Genomic DNA, 16230 nt, shown 5'->3' on the forward strand with positions numbered 1-16230 from the left:
GAGGGGTGTGGAGTGTATTTGGGGATGAAATGGGTGGGAGTGTTTTTATGCCTTTCCCTTTTTGGCTACCTCCCTTGGAAGGGGGAAAAAGCCTTGGTATATGTATGTATTTTCACTTTGAAGCTCATAAATGAAATTATTGCATCTTTTTAGAATAATTTTTAATTGTTGTGCAACTATTAATTGTTATTATTTATTTTCTTAATAGAGTAAGGTTCTTCCTAAATGTGGACGTTTAGTAGGGTTTTCTGCGGGTGCTGAGAATCCTCATGGTGTGCTACCTGTGCTGCGGGGAAGACGCTGTGCACTTGGAATGTGGTTCACACATGATAAACAGCATGAAGAAAATGAAAGGCAACTGGCCAGACAGCTACTGCAGAAACTGTATTCTGAAGAAGGTTTATAAATATTACTGTACCTGTGTACCTAGGTTTGATATATTTTTCTACCATGTTGATTCTAATCAAAGATTTATGAAAATTAAGGTTAGTGTATCCTCTTTATATGTGTGCAAGGATGTTTCAGCTCTCAGCTAAAGCTATACTGTTTCCAGTTAACAAGCATCGAGTCGCTTCACCTCCTCATCTTTTTCTTTTTTCTTTTTCTTTTTTCTTTTTCTTTTTCTTTTTTTTTTCAATCCAGGATGAAAGATACTCTTTCTTGTGAAATATTAATTCACTGTTTTCATCAGCATCATTTCATTAAAGTGAGTTGCAAATTACTCCATAGTGAATGAGACTAACATTTAGGTATGTTAGCAGTGAAAATGACACAGCATCCACTTTTACTGTTGTGCAAACTAGATAACATTTTAGGCCATATAGTTACTTAAGATTTTTTTTTCCCATAAAGGATCTGCAGTTTTTAATAGAAAGAGTACAGTATTTAAAGTCATTTGTGTCATTTCTCTGAGCATTAGAATAGGCAATGGCTTGATAGCTGCCTAAGGATGAGATTGGTACTATATGTCCAAAAATCTGTGTATTTCTTTTAGCTTTGTCATTTAGGCAGAAGTTCAGAGGATCAGGGGCATCCACAGGGGAAGCAAGAATTTTTGTAGGGGGGACAAAATGAAAGATAATATACATACACCTAAGTCTCTTAATCCAATATTCACCAACCACCATTGTGCACTTGTTTGAATCCAGGACATAAACCCACTTCAGGAATTGCCCAAGGACATAAAATACCAATTCCTAAAGTGGGTTTATGTCCTGGGTTCAAATGTTAGTACAAGTGGCAGTTGGTGAGTGTTGGATTAAGAAGCTTAGGTGTATATGGTTAATGGTATAGGGATGATATCAAGATACTTCAAATTGCTGTCATAGGATTTACATTATCTACATGTATTACATTTTGATTTTCATCAATCATACACTAGTATATACCTAGGTCTCTTAATCCAACACTCACCAACTGCCACTTGTGGCAGACATTCAGACCCAGAACATAAACCCACTTTGGAAATTGGCCCAGGACACAAAACACAACCAATTCCTGGAATGGATTTATGTCCTGGGTCCCAAACATCCACTCAAGTGGCAGTTGGTGAGTGTTAGATTAAAAGACCTATGTTTACTCTTAGAAAATCAATAAAATTATACATGATGACTGACAAAGTTGGCTCCCTTGTCTCCAACTCTGGATGCCCTCGGAGAGAATAATTGTCAAAATCTTAAAATCATCATTAATATTGGCATTAATGTGAAACTCTACCTGACATAATCTGGAAATAGATTTCATATTGTCAACATTGTATATTTTTGATAAAGGAAACTAGCCATTTTATAAATCACATATTTAGATACTTAAATTATTTAATATTAATGTTATAGGTACTCTTGTATCAGATGTGTGCAGTTGAAAGATATAAAACAAGAAGTGAATTTCAGACTAGTCATCACAGCTGGATCTTTATTTTTTTACTGATCAGAGCCAGATATATTGGTGCTTGTAAATATTGTTTATTTTAATCTGTGAATACATCAGTTGTATACATACCAAAGGCCCTTTCAACTTATGAGTAGGGTGGCAGAGTCAAAGGACACACACTTCATACACATTAAAACTCATTTTATGCTCCTCTCATCACACCACCTCCTGGATGACGGGTCATCCCTGTCACTCCTCCCACATGCCCATTCACTGCTCAGATTGAGTATAGAGTAGTAAGACAGTGCTTTGACTTCAGGGCCAAACAGATGAATTGGTTTACCCCCACTGCTTCATGAAATGATGACCTTTCCCCCTTTCTTACCCTCTCAAAGTGATTTATGGAGCAACAAGAACATCCTCTCATGCCACATAAACTTTTGTACATTCAGTCTCCCATTCACTCCAATTTTTTGTAAGTAATTTTATTTGGCATTGAATCAATATACGTGAAGTGCAGATAAAGAAAGAACACATAGTTCAAAACAACAATTACAGATGCTGAGGATAACACAAAAAAGCATGTAAGCTTATTTGTACTCTCTCATCACTTCTCTACAGACATTGCCCGTACATCCAAGGCCCTTTTTTTATCCTTTTCATCCTCCACATTCAAGGTCATACTCTCAAGTCAACTCCCTCTGCTTCTGCTGTCCACTTTTTTTTAAAACCCTTCCCTACAATGATGCCAAAGTCAGTGTCATGAGGTGCATGCGTGTATACGAGGATGCTGGTGTGAGGATCCTGATTATATTTATTTTGTAGTTGTAGCTGAGTACCCCCATATTCTGTGAACACGCTTGATCATGCTTTATGTGGTTATCAACATTCAGAGTGAAAGAGAATGAGTATTACAGCTGCAACTTTATATTTTATAACCTGCGTATTGTGATGTATCATTGAATCATCATACATCAGACATCCAAACCTTACACTGAAATATTCAATTCATATTGAAGAGGTTAAAAGACTTCTTACTCATTCTTTCCCATGGTCTGAACCACCTCACCACTCTTTGATCTACCTTATAAGGTAGCTCTCTTTTCACTTTTTTTTCTCTGCCTCACCTCCACATTTCTCACTATTCATTATTGTAACACCTATCATACTTCTTAAACACTTTCTCAAATACATTCAGGCTCTTCCTCTCTGCCTCCCATTCCAAGTCCATGTATTGCTGTGGGTGCAATCACCCCTTCATATAGTTTTCACTTTGCATTTAAATCCAGATTCCAGTTTTCATATAATTTTTTAATCTACTCACAAATTCACTTGCCTTTTGTACTCTATAAATTATCTCGGCATCCATTCCATTCCCTGCCATATGTACCCCAAAAAATGTAAAACTCTCCACTTCTCCAGACCCTTTCTCCTCGGATTTACATTCAACCTACTGCCATCATCATTCCTTATACATCTCATCCCTTTATTTTTTCCTATATTTACACTCCAAGGGACACATAGTTGCATGTGGTGGTCCTGCAGAGTTTCCCATTTTCAAAACCTATTCTCCATCACAAGGTGCAGCCCAGGGGGGCTGGCACTTAGTCTCCAGACTGGGCCCAAGATATCTTTTTATCCATTTCAACTGGCTGAGCGGGTTAGGGCGTCGTTACTTGCGGCAAAGGTCGAGGTGAGGTAAGGGCAGTTCGAATCCTGCCATCAGCGAAGTTGAACCAAGGGCATGGTTCATTAAATTCCATGCTACAAAGACCTCTGTGAGGGGCACCGTCCTAGCCTCCCGATAGGGGGGAGTGTGTGATGTTAAACCATATCATCATATCATCAACTGTATTTATTGCATTCTTTCACATATGGAGAACTGATGATTGGGAAATGCACTCCCCTCCCTATCACTTTCAGCTAGTGACATAGAAACCGTTCCACACTGATACAACACAGACAACAGCTCAGTTTCTTTCTAGAGAGATTTGTGGGAAGTTCCAAAGACCATTGCCATCCACTGTTGAGCTGTGGGATTTCCACTTATTGAAATTCAAGGCAACAATTGATTGATTGATTTACACTCAAATTGTTCTCTTCACACACTCTTCTAAACTCAATCACCAACTGCCTCAGAATTATGAAGAGAGACTGAACATATTGGACCTCCCATCATTGGAAGAAGGAAGAGTAGGTGGAAACTTGGTAGTAATATTCAGGACATTAAGGGGAATACTGTATATGCTGGTGTTTAAGTTGAAATTTTAAGCTTAAAGAATCTCTGCAAAACCAGGTGTCAACTTGTGCACTGAATATAAGATGTGAACCTTTACCACTGAGGGGTAAACAAGTGAAACTGGTCGCCTAACACATTTACCTAGTTGTATTATATGGGAAGGTAGCTATGCTTGTGGTGATCAGTCTTTGTATCTTTCAGCATCAAGTTTTTTCTTAAAATCTTGAATAGTGTTTGCACACACTGTTTTTTTATCTAGATTATTCCAGGTATCCAGTACTCTATGTGGGAAGCTATTTTTTTCAGATCTCTAATAGAGTTATCTTTTTTGAGTGTCTTTTTGTGTCCTCTTGTTTTTCATTGTCTCGTTTTAATAAATCATTCCTATCTAGGATTTCCACTCCTGTCATGATTCTATAAGTAGTCAGCAGATCTCCTCTTTCTCTTCTTTGTTCCAGAGTTGGTAATTCCAATTTGGACAATCTTTGTTTGTATGTTAATTTGGAGAGAATTGGTGCCAACTTTGTCATTGCTCTTTGTTTTCTTTCTAATTTCTTTATATTCTTTTTATTACTGGGTGTTCATAGTGTTGCTGTGTACTCCAGTTTTGGTCTTATTAGTGTAACTAATATTTTTTTAATCATTTCCTCATCCAAATAGTCAAATGCCACTTTCATTGATCTTAATAGGTTGAAGGTTTCTCCGACTATTTCATTGATATGTTTGTCCGGTGTCATGTCTTTGCTAATCATTACTCCAAGGTCTCTTTCTGAGTTCACTTTTTTTACTTCTTCTTCACCAGTTTTATAATTTCTTGATATTCTATTTTTACTTTTTCCAAACTCCATTATACTACACTTCTTGATATTGAAGTTCACTTCCCACTTTTGAGTCCATTTCCAGATTTTGTCCAGGTCTAACTGTAATGATTCACAATCCTCCTCTGTTCTTACTTTCTTTAGTATTTTTGCATCATCTGCGAAGAAATTCATATAACACGCTACTCCTTCATCCATGTCATTTATATATATGGCAAACATGATTGGAGCCTGCACCAAACCTTGTGGGACACCACTTATCATTTCTTCCCAATTTGAGTATTAGTCTCTAATTACTACCCTCATTTTTCTCCCAGTCAGGAAGTCTTCCATCCATTCCAATAATTTTCTTCTGATGCCACCTATTGATTCTATTTTTCTTATTAGTTTTGTGTGTGGTACCTTATCAAATGCTTTTTGTAGTCTAGAAAAGCAGTCTGCCCATTCATCCATTTCTTGTATTATTTCTATTAGTCTTGAATAGAAGCAGATCAGGTCTGTTGTACATGATCTTCCTTGTCTAAATCCAAATTGATTTGGATTCAGTATAGTTTTTTCTTCCAGATGTTTAACCCATCTACTTTTGATAACTTTTTCACATATTTTTGCTACTGTGCTTGTTAGGGAGACCGGCCTATAGTTGGTTGGATCTTCCTTGTTTCCTCCTTTATATATTGTTACAATATTTGCATTTTTCCAGTCCTGTGGTACCTTTCCATCTTTGAGCGAGTATTTAATTATATTGTATATTTTGTCCGTCAATTCCTCTATGCATTCTTTCAGTATCCAATTTGCAATTCCATCCAGACCATGTGATTTTCTGACATCAAGGTTTTTTATTTGGTCTCTGATTTCCCTGTGTTACAATTTCCTTCATTGGGGGGAATTTCTCTCTCTCTATTCCCTCACAGTTAGGTGAATTTTCAATTGTGAATACTGATTTGAAGTGATTGCTCATAATTTCAGCTATTTATAGTTCTTCTGTATATTCATAATCTCCCTGGTGCAGCTTTTCCATTTCTTGTTTATTTTTTTAGTTTACCATTTACATACCTGTAAAATAGTTTAGGGCAGGGGTGTGCAACCTTTTTTCCCAAAGGGCCACTAGTCACGACTCTGTAGGTATGGAGGGCCACATAACCTTACGATCGAAGACATATCATGTAAGATTATACTGATAAGGATAGATAATTAGTTTGTCACTGATTTTATTTAAATTGGAATCACAAAAATAAGAATTGTCCGAAACAAATGTATTTTCCTTACTATAAATGAACAAATGAAAGGCTACCGTACCTTATTATTATAATGTACAAACATAAATAATTACTTAATATTGGTTAACTGGGATGATTAACACACGTACCATACTACAGTACGTGAATCATACGTGTCAGACTCATAAACAGACAGCCAAGGATCACTCAATCTAATAATTAAAATTTTCAAGTAATATATTGTTTTCTGTTTTAATATAATTAAAATATGTACCTTAGTGAACGAAATAGAAAAAATATGGTGAAATTGGTACACAAGAATATGAATTTATTCAAACTTTCGGTGGGCTCTAGTTGGTAACACTCTCTCTCTCTCTCTCTCTCTCTCTCTCTCTCTCTCTCTCTCTCTCTCTCTCTCTCTCTCTCTCTCTCTCTCTCTCTCTCTGAGGTCCACACTATAGCTTATCTATTTTCAGATGAATGGGCCGCAGGTTGCACAGGGCTGGTTTAGGGTGTTCCTTGCATTTTTCTGTTATGTTTCTTTCATCCAGGAGGTGCTCAGATAAGAGGGAGGGTGGAGGGGTGTGGAGTGTATTCAGGGATGGAATGGGTGGAAATTATTTTATACCTTCCCCTTTTTGGCTACCTCCCTTGTAAGGGGGAAAAAGCCTTGGTATATGTATGTTTCTTTCATAGTTTCTCTTTTCATCTCTGCGTATTTTTACATAATCTATTCTTAGTTTGATGTATGTTTGCCAGTTACTCGTAGTTTTGTCTTTTTTTCCATCTTTTCCAAGCTTTGTCTCTTCTATCCTTAGCCTCACTACATTTTTTGTTGTACCAGCTTTTTATGTATACTCTTTCTTGCTTTTGTTGTGGTACATATTTGTTCACTCCCTCATAAATTTCTTTTAGTATATTCCATTTCCCTTCCATCTTTGTTTCTTTATTTAGGAATTTATCCCAGTTTGCATTACGAAAGAATTTTTTGAGTTTCTCAAAGTTTGTTTTGTTGTACATTAGTCTTTTTTATGTTTCTCATTTCCTCTTAAGTCCATTTGCTCTTTTAGTTTGAATTCTATTAGTACATGGTCACTCTTTCCTATTGGAGTTTTGTAATCAATTCTGTCTACAATTTCAGGTTCTGATGTAAGTATTAAATCCAGTCTCGATGAAAGTGAAGAAATACAGTTATTCATATAAATGCATAAATATGTGGAATAGCAAAGAAGGTGATATAGCCCAAGCTGAAACAATACATGAGTTCAAATCTAAACATTATGATTGGAAATCAAAGATATAGATTAAGTTGGAACTGTACATGAATTTGAGTTTAGGAATGTTAGAAATTAGAGGATGCAATGAGTATTGCTCCTTTCCTGTATACTACAATTAGGTAAATATAGATTGTCTTTTTCATCAGATGTTATTGAAGATGTAATAACCACCATAACAATAATTGCTGATATTTTTACATAAGCATGTAAATATGCTGTAAATATCTGTTAAGCTACCATATATTTGAGATAATGTAGTTTTTTTCCATACAACAGTGCAGGGAAAGGGGTGCTACCATATTATTAGGGGTTGTCTTATTTGCTGGATATAGGCTTAAACTTGAATTACACCTCAAAATTCTAGGTGATTGACTTATGTGCTTGATCAACTTATACACCAGCATATATAGCAGATTAGGTTGATATAGGAGATCTCATTGTCTGGGACAAGAAAGAGTTTTGAGGTTATGGGAAAAAGTCATTCCCTTTCTAATGTCCCCCTTCACATCCTCTAATAACCTCGTTTTATATTGTTCAGTCTCATCTTATCCTTTTGTGTCTCTCTTGTTTGTGGGACCACATTTGTCTTTTTATGCAGTATATTGTTTTTGTTCTCATGCACTTGTTTCTGCAGCTCTTGATGGAGGTGAGGGGGTTTTGAAAATGGTCAGCTCTGTTGTCCATCTTGCATGACCACCACAAGCAGGTACTTATCATTGGTCCCACATACAAAGATAATCATAAGTAATGAAAATTTATTTTGGATCTGATCAAGGAAAATTTGTTTTCCCTAGTCAGAAGTCATCATACAACATACTATTGAAGGCTTATATACTTACTCTGATTAGTGGTTAATGTGATTTGTATCTGGTATCATAATCCTTCATTGCAGCCTATGGAAAGGTGATAGTTACTCTCATGACCAAAATGCATTCATTTCTTTTAGTGAAATGTCTTCAGGAAAAAGAAAAAATATATATATATAATTTTTGCAAGGTTTTACCATTGAACAAAACCTGGTCTCTTTTATGAGATTGAAGTAGGTTAGATACAGAAAATTAAGCAATGCATTGCATTATTTAGAGTTGCATAAACAGGTTGCAGTTCATCCCTATCAGTTGTAGCTTATAGTCACCTCTCTCAGGTAACCATTGGTATTCTCTTTATGATGTTGTCATAATGCAGTATATTTATTGTTCCATATCTATAAACTGCCTATTTAGACAGATTATTCTATTTAGGATTATCATGCTAGAAAAATCTTATAAATGTCTATACTATATTGAAGGTGATAAAATAGACATGAAAAACCAGATTATTGATCTTAGATTCCATGATATCTTTTAATACTCACAGGTCAGACTCAATGTTGTTTAATGTACTAGGTGCTGTTTTTGTTATGGGAATAAATGATCTTGTTTAGGAATGTTAATTGTAAATGAAGAATCAACTATAATTAGGAGTAATGGAAGGAAGGGTTACATACAAGTATATTAAGTTAGACTGATAGACAGTATTTGTTCCCAGCCACCCTCTTTACAAGGGGCTCTATTGGTATATGCATACATTTGTATATACACCTTGGTCTCTTAATTCCACATTAAATTTTGTCAACCACCACTTGTGCAGACATTTGGGCCCAGGACATAAAACACTACCATTTCCTGAAGTGGGTTTATGTCCTAGGCCCAAACACCCACACAAGTGGCAGTTGGTAAATGTGGGAGTAAGAGACAGGTGTACATGATTTTTTATTTATTTTTTAATATATTAATTACAGTTTTTAAGGTATGTGATTTTTAGGACCTTATTTATAACCATCCATTGTCTTTGAACTTTGTTATCATCTGGTACCTTAGTAATAGGATTAAGAATTGATGATTTGATCACATTTATTTTTGTATGTTCTTTCAGCATCAATTTTGCTATATATTACTCGTGTTTGCTCCGTCTGCTGTTTCTAATTAATTTTATTAAATGTTACAATATGTTACTTTTAGTTTCCTTAAAGGGTAACCATAATACCTGCCCACAAACGACTTTGCATTTTTTCCTTTGTAATGTTATTTGTCTTCATGAAAACCATGTTTAAAACAAATATCTTATCACAGAAGTAGTTTTTGAGGGACTTTTTGATGAAAATATTTGTCTGCTAATTTGTATTCTAAAACACAGCATACACCACCATCTCTTGGTACTAGTTCTGGTGACAACACAGTGGATACCAACCCAAGCCACTCAGTTAACAATGTTGTCCTGTAGCAAAACAGATGATTCCTTCAGCAATACTGAGAGCTTTTCATCATCTTTTGAGAGTAGTCTCGATTCCTTAAGTATCTCTAACAATAGGCAAGATGTGTGGATAGATGGTATAGTTATGGGCTATCATTTGGAACTGAAGTATCTCCCTGGAGAAGTTTTCATATTGATGTATCATTGGTGCTTACCTTTGTTTATGTTAGTTCTTCATTGGTATCCTTGGACACTCAAAAATGTAAGGGTTATACATGACACATTCAATAATTGTAGTAGTGTGCTTGTAGACAATCCTGTATCATATTCACTCTATTCCTCTTAGCTGTCACAAGCTTCGTAAACAATGATGTCTACAACGTAATACAAATATTTTTTCATCTCAGTCCTAGTGTGCTGGTAAAAAGCAAATTATGGTGATTTGTAACTACTAGATAAAATTAATTATTCTTTACACAAGTTGGATACATCTTTTTAGATTGTTTACTGACTATAAAACAAAAGCTTCACTGCAAGTATCGCCACGAACATACCAATCTGTTCCAGCAAATGACAAATGTTTTTTGCATTTATTCCTATATTGCACATCCTAACTTCTTTGTTTTGTTTTATTTTCATTTTTGTTGCATATATATTCTATGTAATTGTTTTGGTGTGCACTTATTATTCCTCCTGGTGTAACCTTTTAATCTTATTTATCTGATAAATTTAACCAAAGTTTCCAAAAACAATATCTTTTATCATTTCTCTTGCTTTAACCCCTTACCCGGCAAGGACGATAGAAAACTCGTCTTCACCTAATTTTTCTTTTTCAGAGTACAACGAGCAAACTCGTCTAAACATACATACATACATATACCAAGGCTTTTTCCCTCTTACAAGGGAGGTAGCCAAAAAGGAAAAGGCATAAAATCATTCCCACCCATTCCATCCCTGAATACACTCCACACCCCTCCACCCTCCCTCTTATCTTAGCACCTCCAAACATAATGTTTCAAAAACAGACACAGACAAGTATAATCATTGAATTAGGGCCATTCTCAGCCATGAACGAGTATACTCAGTGAATCGTATGTCTAGTAGGTATGTCTCCTCTGCCTTGGGATGTATTTGTTAGTGATAAGGTATCAACCAAATGAAGCAGACTCATTGCTTTTGTGCACATACACTCATTTTTTTTTTTATGAATTATGCCCAGATGCTGAGCTGAAAAGATGAGAATGAATATGAAGCTTCAATTAGAGGTTTGGGTACGTCAGATGAGAGTGCAAGTTCATCTGACAATGACTATTCTCTCTCAATTGAGGAGGAGGAGAAGAAGGATTTATGACATGGGTATCGACATGATGTATCAGAACAAAACATGCTTTCTCCACCACCATGCTTCCCATTCACTAGAAATCCCAGATTATCAATTGTAGAATAAGATATAAAAAAGAGTAAAATAAGTGCATAATTTCCCTTTACTTTTGATTCTAAAGTTGAAAAAAAAAAACGGAAGACAAGTTATCTCGTTTTTGCCAGAAATGGTGTCTTCAAAATAAAATTTCAAGTAAAATATTGGTAATAGATAAAAATAAGAATTATTCCCATTATCAGTATGAAAAATACTATAAAAAAAAGCAATAAAAAACTTTCTCTTAAAATGAAACGTTTCCTCAAAAAAAAAGTTGCCGGGTAAGGGGTTGAAAAAAGCTATTTAGTATGGTTGTAAAAGAATCTAGCCCCATTATTTGGCTCCCTGTGTATGTTCTGTGTTGTTATCATAAGCCTTCTTCTGCCTTTCTGAATTTTATGTCATTAATTTATTATTTTCCATTTCTTTTATTTTCTTCCCAATCATGTATTTTCCTCCATATTTTTTTCTTCTTTTTCATAATTCCTAAATTTTATATTGAATAGCCCGTGGCATTCAATGCAATCAATGTTTATCAAACATAATGATGATGCATGAAGAATGAACAGAATTTCTGACATCATTGTGAAGCAGATGGCTCCATGGGTAGGTTTTACGAGAATGGCTGTAGTAGATGAACTTTCTACAGCAGACGATGTTATTTCAAATTACAATGAATAAAAAACAAAAGTTTTTGTGTAATTTATTTAGCTATTATTGACGTATTCCAGTAAAATTAGACACCTTAGATTTTCAAAGTGGTTACACTTGAACCATATTGGTGTCCTGAAATTTGTATGATATTGAAAAAGTGATAGAATGGAGATATTGTTAGAGGGCTAAAATAATGCTAATTCAAAAGAGAAAGGGGGGAAACAAGTTCTCCTCCCTGGAAGCTAACTGTTACCTCGCCTTTTTCTTGTGGTACCCTCTGGGACCGTTGCTTCTGGCAATTTAATCCCCAGAGCACCATGGAAGACTGCCGGTGCAACCACTGCAGTGCAGAAAATACTGACCTCCTCCACTACCTGAGCGATTGCCCCGCCACCTCTTTCCTCAGACATGGACCACCGGCTCCCCCTGAAGGTCTTGTGAGCCGTCTCTGCTGCCTCCAAAGCCCCTGTGAGCCCCGTCAGCTACTAGAGCATCCGCTGCTGCTCTAACAGCTGTAGTCTCTTTTCTACTGCCCTCTACCCCCCTCTGACTAGCTACACTATTCCACCTCCTCTCCACAAGGTGTGTCTTACATTAACACCACCGCAAGGGGTCAAACAAAGCCTGTGGGAGTGACAATTCACTCCCAAATAAAAAATAAAAATCCACCCACCACCCCACCCCTGACCCTACTACCCCCCTCCCCCGACTCCAACTTCTCTACCCGCATCACGGTGAGAATTAAAACTCTTGCAGTGGAATATCAACGGCCTGGTTGGCAAAATCCACGTCCTACAGGCTGCCCTGGCCACGAGGGAAGTGGATGTAGCCCTTTTGCAGGAGACCAATAGGCCGGTCAACCGACTTCTCAGGGTTGGTGTATCCCAGGTATCCTATACAACCCGTAGCGGCGGGATCACTCGGACTCGCTATATTGGTTCGGGTGACGGTTCCAAGTGAATCCGTACCCACTGTGCCTTGCGGAGAAAGAGTAGATGCCTTGGCTACCAGAATCACCCTTGCTTGGGTCACCCTTCACCCTTGAGGATGATATATATTGTATATATTGTCCTCAAGATGGTGAGCTAGCACCTGGGGAGATGATCTCCTGAGACGGCCACAAACCCACACTCATCAATGGGAACTTTAATCCACATCACCCCATCTTCCGCTCCCTCATGCAACCCAGTCTTACAGGGTACACTTTGGCAACGCTTCTGGGAGAGATACCTGAGATCGCTAGACTATTGAACTCAGGGTAAGTTACTCACATCTTGAGGGACACCTGGACCTCATCATGCTCTCCACATGCATGGCTCATCATGCTTACTGGATGGTAGACTCACAGCTCATTAGCTACCATTTTGCCCAAGTCACAACTTTAGCCATGAACTTCCTCCCCTCTCTGCCTCCCCCACCTCAGCACTGGAAGACAATAGGGGCTAATTGGACCCTTTTCCAGGAGGAACTAGACCGCTGGTACCAGTCCTACATCGCCTCACAGAACGTAGATGATCTACATCAAGACTTTGTCACAGCTGTCCAGCCCGCTATGGAACGAGCTGTCCCTCAAAACATACATACATACATAAATATACCAAAAACTTTTTCCCCCTTATAAGGGAGGTAGAAAAAAAAAAAGACATAAAAACCACTCCCACCCATTCCATCCCCAACATACTCCATTACCATCCACCCCCTTCCCTCCCTCTTATCTTGGCACTTCCTGGATGATAGGTCATTCCTGTTTCTTGCCCACTGACCTGGGTCAGAAGCAGTGTCACAAGACAGCACATCCACAGTAAGGCCGCTTCATTAAATTGGCGACCCCACCTCTCCATCCCCTCATGTAGAAAAAGAGAAGACGGGGAGAAATCCCTTTGGGCTGTGTCAATTTATTTCTCACACATACTCCCTCACCCCTTCATGCATCACAGCATCATTCATACACAACCATTCTCCATTCACCCCCTATCTTGTCCTCTCCCATCATTCCTCAACATTCTTTTCTTTCCCAATGCCCCTTTTACCCCATCCATCCATCTCATCCTAGGTCGACCCTCATGTTCACTCCTTCCACCTCTGCCTTCAACACCTCTTTTACTAGTCTTTCTTCACTCATTCTTTTCATGTATCCAAACCATCCTAATACTCTTTCATCAACCCTATCTCCCAACTCCCTTTCCACCCCTGTTTTCCTCCTCACCTCATTTCTCACTCTATCCAGCCTAGTAACCCCTATCATACTTCTCAGGCACCTCAGCTCACATTAAGATTCCTTGAATTTACCTTGAAGTGCTGCCTCAAGGGGATGTTGCTCCCCCGATGGAACTTGAGGCGAGGCCATGGCATAGCCCCCACCTCTCAGTTTGTTGTATGTAGTCCAGCTGGTCAATAATGGAGTTGGAATTCGCTGGACGTGATGCTATATAACCTGGGATCCCCTGCTGATCTGGTAGGGTTGACAAAAATTTGTCAAGTTCCCTCCTCTCTTTCTCCCTTATGTTCCATGTTTCTGCCCTATACAGTGCTGTTGGCACAATCATTCCTTCATACAATCTCCTCTTAGCATCCATTCCCAAATGTCTATTTCTCATTACACTTTTTAATCCCCCCAAGGCATTTATTTGCTTCTCTCAATCTATATTCTACCTCCACCTCCACTCCTCCCTTTCCTGCCACATTCACACCCAAGTATCAAAAACTATCCACTTCCTCCAGTCTCTCTCCCTTAACACTCACTTTCAGTCTGCTGCCACTTTCTTCCTTTGTATATCTCATCACCTTACTTTTACCCACATTTATCTTCAACTTCCTTCTTTTGCACACCTTCCCAAATTCTGTCACTAACTTCCTCAATCCCTCCTCTGATCCTGCTACAAGCACAGTGTCATCAGCAAACACACACACGCTCATCGAAGCAACACCGCTCGTCGTCGCGCGACCAAGAAGAAGAGGATTTACGACGAAAAAGGAAAACCTGGTTTGTACTGTAGGGGTGGGGAGTGAACGTGAGTGCCCGAAATGGTATCTATGCAGTGCTAGTTAATTGTGTTAACTCGAAATTAGCAAAAATGAATGAAAACGACTCGAAAGCCAGTTGCGAATCAGAGCCATCTGGAGGCAATCCACTGAACCGCGATGTAAACAATAAACAAAGCACCACGTGTTACGACAATGATTTCTTAGGGTTTGGTAAGTACGAAAGAAAGAACCTAAGTAGATTATTAGAGATAGAGAGAGAGATGAGCAAAAATAGGACTCGGTGGGAAAATGAAATCATGGACTTAAGAAAAGAGGTCATTGGTTTAATTGATTGTTTATCTAAGACTAACCATGAAATTTCTGACCTGAAAAAAGCTAACTTGGATCTTACAAACGAAATTAAAGAAATGAAAAGAGACATAAATGAACTGAAGAATGATAATGAAAAGAAGAAAACTAATGATAATAATAGCGAAAATCTAAAGCAGGAAGTGAACAACAAATTCCAAGAATTGACACAAAAGATCGAAGAAAACTTAGGTGGGGACAGTATCCAGGAAATTAAGAAGTGGAAAGAAAATATTGAAAATAAAGAAATTGCTTTCAAAGAAATAGTCAAGCAGCAAATGCAAGATAATGCAAAAGACACAATCATTCAAGTGATTAACGAAAAAGCAAATTGGGTCAGGGACACAGTAGATAGGAAGAAATGTATTGTGGTTTATGGGCTTAAAGAAAAACAAGGATTGGCGAGGTACATGAGAGAAAAAGAAGAAAAAGAGACAGCAGTAGAAATCCTTAATGAAATTCAGGGGGGAGATAGTGATTCAGGCACAGACTTAGAAGAGACTTACAGAATTGGTCGCTATACTAAGGATAGGAATCGACCTCTAAAGATAAAACTAAGGTCACAAGTGGTAGTAGAAGACATATTTGAAAAAGTAGGTAACTTGGCAAAGAGTGAAAAATACAATAAGATATGGATAAAAAGAGAAATGAGTACTGAGGAATTAGAAAAAGAAAGAGCGCTAAGAGAAGAAGCAAAGGAAAAAAACTTGAAAAGATCAGAGACAGAATGCAAAGAATTCCAGTGGAGAGTAATAGACTTGAGATTAAGACAATGGCGCTTCAAAACGAACAAAACAAGGGAAGAAGAAACCAGGGAGAAGGAAGAAAATTAAAAGTGGCCTATACCAACATTGACGGACTAATTTCGGGACTGAACGAACTCAATGATTATCTGTTAGAAGCAAAACCAGACATAATGGGAATTGTAGAGACTAAACTAAGAGGTGAAATACCATCCACTGTTATCGGACAAGGTTTATACAACTACTGGATAAAAAACAGGGACAAGAAACAGGGAGGGGGAATCATGTTCTTGGCCAAGAAAGACCTAAAGGTGACAAAAATTGCAGAGGGCAAAGGTAATGCTGAATTGATCATGATAAAAGTCGAAGGCAAGAATATGAAAAGTAGAAAGTTTGTGGTGACTTATGTGCCTCCAAAAACAAGCGCT

General features: G+C 37.7%; 1 protein-coding gene across 1 annotated transcript in view; it reads left to right on the top strand.

Moving 5' to 3' along the window:
* The window catches only part of LOC143037047 (prolyl 3-hydroxylase 1-like), a 60249-nt gene extending 50833 nt beyond the window's left edge, over window positions 1–9416 (top strand). Inside the window, exon 14 of the mRNA XM_076205156.1 lies at window positions 209–9416. Coding sequence (XP_076061271.1) covers window positions 209–406 — 198 coding nt within the window. The 3' untranslated portion in view covers window positions 407–9416. The remainder of the gene's footprint in view (window positions 1–208) is intronic.
* The last annotated feature ends 6814 nt before the right edge of the window (window positions 9417–16230 follow it).

This window comes from Oratosquilla oratoria, chromosome 21, assembly GCF_046742065.1.
Source record: "Oratosquilla oratoria isolate Oo_2021 chromosome 21, ASM4674206v1, whole genome shotgun sequence".
NCBI lineage: Eukaryota > Metazoa > Arthropoda > Malacostraca > Stomatopoda > Squillidae > Oratosquilla > Oratosquilla oratoria.